General features: G+C 47.7%; 1 protein-coding gene across 1 annotated transcript in view; it reads left to right on the top strand.

The window, feature by feature from the left end:
• The first annotated feature begins 667 nt into the window (after nucleotides 1–667).
• LOC148482020 (uncharacterized) overlaps nucleotides 668–9,899 on the top strand; it is a 68,915-nt gene continuing 59,683 nt past the window's right edge. Inside the window, exons 1-4 of the mRNA XM_088452612.1 lie at nucleotides 668–787; nucleotides 5,983–6,042; nucleotides 6,983–7,126; nucleotides 8,358–8,504. Coding sequence (XP_088308738.1) covers nucleotides 5,998–6,042; nucleotides 6,983–7,126; nucleotides 8,358–8,504 — 336 coding nt within the window. The 5' untranslated portion in view covers nucleotides 668–787; nucleotides 5,983–5,997. The remainder of the gene's footprint in view (nucleotides 788–5,982; nucleotides 6,043–6,982; nucleotides 7,127–8,357; nucleotides 8,505–9,899) is intronic.

The following is a 9,899-nucleotide window of genomic DNA, read 5'->3' as shown; positions in this document are numbered from 1 at the left end:
GGTGGCGGGCTGTCGATGGTGAGTGACAGCACGCCCCCTTTGGTGGGCGTGCCGGGGGCGTGGATGCCCAGACGGAGGCATTCCCATCACTAGTGAAGTCAGTGGGAGTGTTTTTGGCTCTGATAGAGCCAAAAGCACTCCGGGCTTGCGGCAGACGAGACCCTGTCCATCTTTTTGGACACTCGCATAAGCTGTGGGTGGTCACCCACAGCTATGCGAGCGGCCAGGAGGCCGCTCCAATTTCAGCTAGGACGGCCCTGATTCAGAGCGAGCGCGCTTGTCAGAGCGCCCGGCTCTGAATCAGGCCTATAGACCCCAATCTTTTATTCTCCATATTCATAGCTGCAAATTCTGCTTAACTATCTTTTTTTTTAATTTCCATACCCTTATACGTTTATGTTTTACATTAAAGTGTTTTACATGCCCCAAAATATAAATTAGTAACATTGTTTTTTTTATATTGCAGTAAGTTCCACATGACAAGCACAGCACAATACATACTTATGTTATAATTGTCTCTCTCTGGAGATTTTACAAGCCGCCATCTTTCACCCTGGCAGCCAGCGCGTTCTATGGCCGGCGCTGGAATCAGAAGTGGGCGGGGAGCGGGCTCTGACGTCACGGCTCAGCTGTGCTGGCTGCTGATACCCTACACCAAGATGGCTGCCGGAGCAGAGCTGCAGGTGGAGGGGACAGAGCGATTGTAATGGGAGCAGAGCCCAGGTCATGAGATAATCGTGAGGACCCCGGGCCCCAGGTGAGGAGGGCGGGGCTAAGAAGCCAGTAGGTGAGCAAACGGCAACTTGGGCCAGTTATACAGGTGAACATAGTCCCTGGGAGGGTGTAGGTGCAATATAACACCCCCTCCCCCTCCTACCTGCATTCCAGGAATGCACCTCACATCCTGTCACAGGTTTAGACAACCTATGTCTTCTGCAGCTGTTGTCTGCCCAAGCTTGCAATGTCAGTAGGGGGCTGGGAGGACATGCTGGGACTTGTAGTTCCAGTACAGCTGTAGAGTCATTAACTATCTACCTCTGGCATGACATGTCACGTATCCCGCTTTCTCCCATAACCCCATCTAGGATCATCAGATGTACATGAGAAGTTCATGATTCAACTAGAAATTGTGTGTGATGTATTAAACTGCAACAATGTTGATTTAATTGTGATACTTCGGCCACTGTACTTTATTATTTATATGCCATTCATAGTTCCGCAAGTATTCTAGATTTTATGGACATGTTAACATAATGCTTTGTACACGCCTGAACAATTTCACTCGCGATTAGGCTTTTTTCTTGAGAACATCCGATTCCTAGTGTTCACACCAGTGATTTGTGGTTCCGTTTCGAAAGATAATCTGTCCTAAAGCTCGTCACAAATGAACTATGGGCATGAATGTCGGATAGATGATCGGACATGTGCACACACTTTAATATGCGCGTGTTGGCAGCTCAACGTTTTCGTCAAATGACGGGGATCAGATCCAGTCATCCAATCCGATTAATTTTGGAAGGATAATCTGCCCTGGGTACTGCAGGCACACTTTAATGGGGCCCATCCATCAGCGATGGATTGCCACAATCCCGTGATGCTGCAACCCGTCATCGCGGGATCACAGAAATCCAACATGTTGGATTTTTCCGATTTGACGATCACGATCAAAAACTGATCGCGATCGTCAAATCGCCGACATTTAACATGGAAAATGTCTGCGATCCGGCGACGGATCGCAGAACATTGATGGTGGGAGGTCGGCATTTCCACCCAGAAACGCCGGCACTTCCCATCGCATTGCCGGATCGCAAAATCCAGAGTCTGATGTATGGCCACCTTTAGATTATCGGACTGAGCAGCAGAAAATCGATTATTGATTAGTGTGTACCTACAGTAGCTTTAGTTGGTTTTGGAAATAAAAATCAAAGTAAGCAGTGCTAGGTGATGAATATAGGACAGCGCAGAATGCTAGTATTGTGGAACAACCATCACTGGAGGGCCCAGAACCAATATAGACAAATAGCAGAACCTACTCTGTGATAATAAATTGCTTTAACCGCTTAGAGTAGACTATTTTTGTATACAGCTCTCTCTTTGCTTCTTCTCGCTATTCTGCTAGTAGGACAGCTGCAGAATAATCCTCAACCCACACACAGCTCTGTTCAGCTGTCGCTGCAGGAGAGAGGCTATCACCGACAAGTGCATAGAGTTACACTGCACGGCTGCTTTGGTGGGCAGTGATGGCATGTGCCAGGGCTTGGCCTTGGTACGAGCACACCTATTGCATTTTATATGGTCATCTGTCTCTGCGACAATTCCTCTTAGCAATAGTAAAAATAACTAGCCTGTGAGATAGATCAGATTTAGACGCAGGCCCTGTGCTTTGTAGATGGTAGCCTGTTTATTGCAGTTATTAGCGTGCTGGGATTAAGGGAGGAGGATGGTGCGTCCTGTAGGCAACTGACACAACCAGTTAAGTCACTTTCTTAAAGGGAAATCATCAATGCATTATGAAGGCGTTATTTAATCCAAATACAACTTCCCTGATATGAAAGGGAAGACTAATCGTCTATGACAATTTAACCCCACACATGTCCCTCTATTCACTCTCTCACGCATCTGCAGACTGAATAGAAGGGATACTCTTCCACACAGGGAGGGATTATATGTTCGGCAAACACACACAGAAATGCTGACGCATGTTTCCGTGGGCTCATTTTCAAAAACTTCCTTTTATAAAAAGATGACTGAGAATCCTCAAATTCATATCTTCATATATGAACCATAGATGTAAACAATGTTAGAGCTTACTACATCTGTCTGACCTGCCAGCGTCACTATGGACAGCTGACGCTCCTGACGCGGATTGATCCATCCGTTGACAGACAACTGTTTCCGTGAAACGGGTATTTCCTGGTGGTAACTGGGCAGCGACCGTGCAATCACGTGCAACTGAGCGATCTCATGGGAGTGTCTCGGGCGTGTAAACCAACTTGGTATACACGGTCGGATACTTGTACTAATATAAGGTAGTAAGTGGCCATATGGAAAAGTGACCGCAGATGCGTCGGGCATATTATTCTGCTTAGTAATATTGCAAAATTCAAACCGTGACTCATTAGTTGGTCCATACAGATTAGTTTTTGAAAAGGGATTGTGAAATTATGCGTTTCCTAAACCACGTAGGGAAGGGTACGATTTACATCATTCTTGTTTTTCATACTTTTGTTGCATTTTTATTATTATTATTATTAGTAGTAGTAATTATAATAATAATGTGCTGTTGATTGTGTTGTGTTTAAAACATGTCCTATGTTGCTTGTTTGTAAATACCCAAATGTTTGGGAAATTGTTGCATAAATATCTATAAATAAAGCACACGATGATTATAAATAGTTACACAACTGTTTGTGATGTTTGTTCCTCATTGTGATTAAACAATTCACAGTAGAGGTTGTGTGTCACTCGTGTATCTGGTTTGTCAGCAATACATTGCTGCTTCACTGTATATGTATGTCCTAATTGTGTACTGGTTTTCTCGCTGTGGGAGTACTACAAGACCCAGCCTGCCCAATGGCACAGCTTTCCAATGAGAATCCAAGCACTCTGTGGAACCAGATCACAGGCCTGCAGCTAGCACTCACAATGATGTTCCCCATTATACAAGCATTGCAGTGACATGATTACCAGGAGACCTGTCCGATTTTCATGTTTGGAGTTGCACCAGTGTAAAAGTAACATTGACATCAATTTTGAAACTGCAATTTTATCTCTGCTCTGCATAACACACCATAACATGACAAATGTATTAAAAAATGCTATGAAAATAAAGTCCACGCTGTCTGCAAAAAAGTATAATGCTGCAGATTTCTTATCAGATATGAACGATAACGATTGTAAAAATCGTTCATATCTTTGACATGTAGGGCAGGCATCGACCAAAGATGCGCGTGCCCGCATGTCAGATAACGATATCTGACATCGACTGTGTTTGCAGTCAGATTTGGACGATTTCATTCATTTAAATTCTGTCAGAAATCGTTGGTAAAATCGTTCATCGTTCATCTAGCAAGTCTGACCGTGTGTATGCACCATAAGATTTATTTCGGTAAACAGTTATGACCAATAAAATGACGTTCCATAGAAAGTTAGGTCTTGTCATGTACGGTCTACGGGTGTAGTAGGTATTACCGCCGGACGGTGGGCCGGCGCTTCAAATCCCGACAGCGGCAGCCCGGCAAGGGTGAAAATCCCGATCGTCCCTAAGGTAAGTATCGCTAACCTAATTCCCCCCCTAACCCTAACCCTAACCCTCCCTTAGGGGTGCCTAACCCTAACCTCCCCCCCAAGTGCCTAACCCTAACCTCCCCCCCAAGTGCCTAACCCTAACCTCCCCCCCAAGTGCCTAACCCTAATCACCCCTTCCCCGCAGCCTAAACCTAAGTCTCCCAGGGGGGTGCCTAACCCTAACCTCCCCCTGGGGGTGCCTAACCTAACCCCTCCTGCCCTAGCCTAAGCCTAACCCTCCCGGGGGGTGCCTAACCCCAAATCCCCCCAGGATCCCTAAACCTAACCCTTCCCCCTCTGTGGCTGTCGGCGCCCGGCTTACCTTCGTTCGGTATGCCGGGCGTCGGTCTTCCGGCGTCTGGTTAATGACAGACGTCGAGTTTCGACACCTGTCATTAGTACCACGCCTGGATTAGAAAGTCTGGAAGCCGGCGGTCGGCATTTAGACCGTCTGCTTCCAAACTACATTCCGGTCTACAGCCATCCGGTTCTTAAGCGGTTAAATCCTCCTCCTCAGACAGACAGACAGACAGAGACGCAGACAGTCCTGGAGATCTGACCAGGAAAGTGTAGGCCTATGGGATCTTCTTGTTCTGTGTGAGAGGGGCTGTGTAATAATCCCTCTATTAATCCCTACACTGATTCACACAACCTAAGAAATTTATTGTCCATGTGTTCAGCACTGATCAGATTATTAATCTGTTTATGTCCAAGATTATAGAGTAGGGGTCATCAACACACGGCCCTCCATCTGCTGTAGAACTACACATCCCAGCATGTCCTACTACAGGTTTAGCATGCTTGAATAGAAAAAATATGTCAGGGCATGCTCGGATGTGTAGTTCCACAGCAGCTGGAGGTCCGCATGTTGAATTCCCCTGCTATAGAGTATGGAAAATGACACTAGCCGTGTCCTAATTCTGCTGTCTAAATATAGAGTAGAATGTAAGGCAATGATATATATCCAGCTGTAGACTGAAACATGTAGTGTTCTGCATAGTGCAGATTGTTTAACACCAGACAGCCAGTGCCCTTCAGGCATAAGTAAGGCAATTATATCTTTCCCATCTGACAAATCCTTTGGGAATGCTGGGGCTTGTAGTTCCATCATAGCTGGAGATCCACAACTTGCCTGTATCTGATGTAGACCATTGCTTATCTGTTATGTCAGCTACCCATCATAATTGCAACTAGAGATATAACAAAACTGTTTTTACCCTAATGAAAGCGATGCAAGCTGTCCCTCCTGTCTGTGACGAGAGCCAAAGTGATTAATCTGTCCTTTCCCTGCAGTGCAATTCTGTACCTCAGGGATGACAGGGAGCTACTGTATAGCATGGCTGTGTAAGACTGCCCATGGGTGACATTCACTTTGCATTAATGAGAGATTGATGTGACCCATCCATGAGATTGGGGTAATAAAGGACATAGCGAATAACAGCAGCATACAAATCGCATTGTTGCAGGACGGCAGAATGTAACATTGCTCCTAGGTGTTTGTGTGGAGCAGTTTTTAACTAGTAATCTTCATAATCTATCACGGTTAATGGACTACAGACTTGGGCAGTGTGAGTACATATTGCTGCCCAATGCGGCTTCACGTGCAGCAAGGCTGGGCATACTGCCGCATCACTTTTGTACAGCTCCATTGCATAATGTGCCTATAATCACTTATACTCCATGCTTCCTCCTCAGTGCCCATCAAACACCATGTGGAACTGGTATTCTGGGGATGAAACCCCCTCCCCTGCAGCGGTAAGTGCCTAGCTGATGTTTTATTCTCTGATGCATTTATTTAATATGTTTAAAGCAGAAAATATTTGTTTTTTTTTTTTTTTAAAAATTCTTATCAATCAAATATATGATTATGTGCTTAGGGCCTGATTCAGACCCGGTCGCTAGCATTCGTGTACATCGCAGGGAGCGAACTAGTACGAGCAATCGGGAAGCGCTCGCACGTCCAGCAAAGACAGCCCAGTGGAATGAGTGACAGGAGAGGCCGTTTGTGGGTGGTAACAGGGGCAGGCCACTGGAAACGGGGGAGTGGAGGTGCGAACGCAGGCGTGCCTGAGCATCTTAACGCTGTATCAGAGGCGTGCATAATTAACAGGCAGCGTCATAGTACACGTCACCTGGTTGAATTGTACACTGAAGTGTTCGCAGGGCTTGCGGTAGGGTACAGTCAATCGCAAGTGCTGCAGTCAGTTCCGATGGACCCCGATGTACCGATGGTTGCATACACTTCCTGGAGATGACGTGCGCAAGTGGGCATCTTAAAATAGGCTGGTGGGCGTCTTCATACACAAAGGGAACGCTCGCCAAGACATAGCGGGCGTGCTTATGCCTTGCCGTGCGATCGCCTGCCTTGTCATCACTTAGCTGAATTTGCATACGCTGGGAGCGAGCGGCCGCATCTAGCGAGCGGGTCTGAATCAGGGCCTTAGTTTGAAAGGGAATAATTGTTAACTAAACAAAAAAAAGAGTTTGCATTTAATTCTCTTTGCTCCCAACCATATACATAATCATTTTCACACCGTGTTTCATCTGGGGGTTAGATGTTTTTTTCATCGTGGGCTTGACATATTTACTTATCGCTCGTCAGATAGCATAACCATAACAGGACCGTTTCTGACTTTGTCCGCGTGGCAATATAGTGCTGGGGTCCTATAATCAGAAGCCGTCTTCGTTTCTGCAGGCCTCCGACAACCAAAGTGCCGCCACCATGTCTGCGGCAGATCTGACGGACCAGCTGGCACAGACGCAGCAGCTGGTGGTACAGCTGAAGGATCTGATCAGGGAGAAAGACAATGAGCTGCGTAAAAAGGATCAAGAGTTCAAGGTTTGTACACGGGCGAAGCTCCTTATGTGCAGACATAGCTGCAGAAGTAAACCGTAAGCAGAATGTTTGTTTAGATTGTGAGCAGGTTGTTGCAGTGGGGCTTGAAATCTGTACATAAGGCTGTATGCCAGCGAGAGCAGAAGTTGGTAGAAATGCTTGTGCGTCCAAGGAGCGCACAGAGGGCATGATTCAGACCCGGTCGCGAGCGCTGAGCGCTTGCAACCGGGTCGATGGTGGCCCACAGCGCATGCGCACGACGGAGCCGGCTCCGTTGTGCGCATGCGCGAGACCCGGCTAGTGGCGGGCAATCCGTCGCTCCGGGTCTTGCACCAAAGGGGGCGAGCTGTGACAGCTCGCACCCTTTGGTGGGCGGGCCTGGGGGGGTGGCTACCCAAACGGAGGCGTTCCCGAGGGAACGCTTGCCGTTTGGGGGCGGGCCCACTGACATCACGAGTGATGTCAGTGGAGAGCTTCCGGCTCTGTTAGAGCTGAAAGCGCTCTGGGGCTTGCGATGAACAAGACCCTACCACAAGGGTCTCGTCGCAAGCCCGATGGTCGTGACGGTCTTGACCATCGCGACCATCATCATGGCCGCTCGCTATAGCTGTGGGCGGTCACCCACAGCTATGTGAGCGGCCAGGAGACCGATCCAAAAATAAAAATAAAACGCCCTGATTCAGAGCGAGCGCTCTTTCAGAGCGTCCGGCTCTGAATCAGGCCCATTGTATCGGTGGAAGCCTGAGTTCTTGGCCCATGATAGCATAGATAGATAGGGCAGTGTGACCCATTAGATTAGTCCTGGGATCCGCTCAGGTGGAGCCATTAGCTTCAGACTCAGGGGGTTTCATACCACTGTATTAGCATCTTGTACTTGATTTAATTAGCTAATGTTTTGTAATATTCTGTGTTTATTATCATGCGCGTAACTAGACCTAGGGGGAACCAAAAGCAAAATTTTCATGAGGGATTTTACAGTTCAGAGCTCAGAGGGGCATTTCAAAGCCCCTCTGCTGACATCATTTGTGTGACATGTTCTGCACTAGCAATTTTATAAGCATTTTTAGGCCAAACCCCCTGGAGGACTATTGAGCTAATTCAGCTTCGCCTTAATGTCTTTGAAGGTATTTTTCCTAGTTTTGCTTTAAAATGTTTTCACCTGGAGTTGCCCGTGTAAGCACAGCATGCTGTATAGTTCTCTGGCAGGCTACTGATCAGTTACATTGTTGCGCAGGAGGAAAAGGAGTCTTCAGAATCTAAGGTCTCAAAGACAAAGCTCCAGAACAAGGCCAAGATTGCGTCACTGACGTCCCAGCTGGAAGAGCTGAAGAAGCAGCTGACATCATCCGGCGCACAGGTCAAAAAGGTCGAGAAGAAGAAGGTAAATGTTTGCCGTGAGCTTCTCAGGTGCTGCTGCGCCTGAAATCCACCCTTGAGTTGTCTGACTGTTTACACAGCCAGGTTTTGAGTTCTGCTTGGAGGGAGGGAGCGATCTGTGTAAACTGCTGGGTGAAGTGGCCAATGGAAACGATGACATTTAAAGCGTATTTACGATGCAGACCGCCCTTACTCCTACAGTACTTCAGGACTTTCAGTTCCTGACTTTGATTGGACAGGGTGAAGATTTTCTGCTGGTCATAGTAGTTTTCTTGGTGCTCCCAACGTCCCTTTAACCTGTGCCTGATCCTTTGGTAGATACCCTCTAGCACAGTGTCTCTAACCCATGCCTGTCCAACAGTTTGTTTAACTTGGGGGGGGGGGGGGGGAGTTGGGCAGAGTATGTAGTTATCTCCACCACTGTCCCATCTCGCCAATGGCAGCAGTTTCATCTGAGTAGTAAAATGCTAGATACCGTGTGCTAGAGAGACAATCAGTTGGATTTACAGTATGGGTTATTATTATTATTATTATCCTTTATTTATATGGTGCCACAAAGGTTCCGCAGCGCCTTACACAGTACATAAAAGAGCACACAAGAAAAACAGTTAATAGTAATACAAAACAATGCAGGACAAGGACAAGGTTTATAAACATTGCTACATACCACAAGCAGCAGGGCCTCAGCAACCAAACGTTAGGTGCCAATTAGGGAGTTAGGAGTAAATGATACTATAAGTAGGGGGAGGAGAAGTACATGAGGGACGAGGGCCCTGCTCGTGAGAGCTTACATTCTAAAGGGGAGGGGCAGACAGACAGGGGCGACACAGATGGGGTAGATAGTGAGGAAGGAGCATGGAGCAGTGGGTTAGGATACGTGCTGCGGAATGTGTGTGTATAAGATGACCTGATGTTATGTCAGAATTAAGGGCCTCATTCAGACCCACTCGCAAGCGGCTGTCCGCTCGCAAGTGGGTCGATGGTGTGCACTGCGCATGCGCATGATGGAGGGAGCTCCGTCGTGCGCATGCGCCAGACGCGACGAGCGAAGGACTTTCCTTCGCTCGTTGTGTCTGATCAAAGGGGGCGTGCTGTCGATGTTGATTGACAGCACGCCCCCTTTGGTGGGCGTGCCTGCCGTCAGAAGCCGGCCCCACTGACATCACTAGTGATGTCAGTGGGAGTGATTTTGGCTCTGATAGAGCCAAAATCACTCCAGGGCTTGTGGTCGAAAACCCCGACCACAGGCTTCTGCTCGCACTGGCGATGGTCGCGATGGTCAAGACCATCGCGACCATCATCCTGCACGCTCGTATGTGCTGTGGGTGGTGACCCACAGCTATACGAGCGTCCGGGAGGACGCTCCATTTTTATGGAGGACGGCCCTCATTCAGAGCGA

Source organism: Taudactylus pleione, unplaced genomic scaffold (genome assembly GCF_031769625.1).
Source record: "Taudactylus pleione unplaced genomic scaffold, aTauple2 ptg000555l, whole genome shotgun sequence".
In the NCBI taxonomy this organism is placed as follows: Eukaryota; Metazoa; Chordata; class Amphibia; order Anura; family Myobatrachidae; genus Taudactylus; species Taudactylus pleione.
This window is presented reverse-complemented; position numbering and strand designations above follow the sequence as displayed.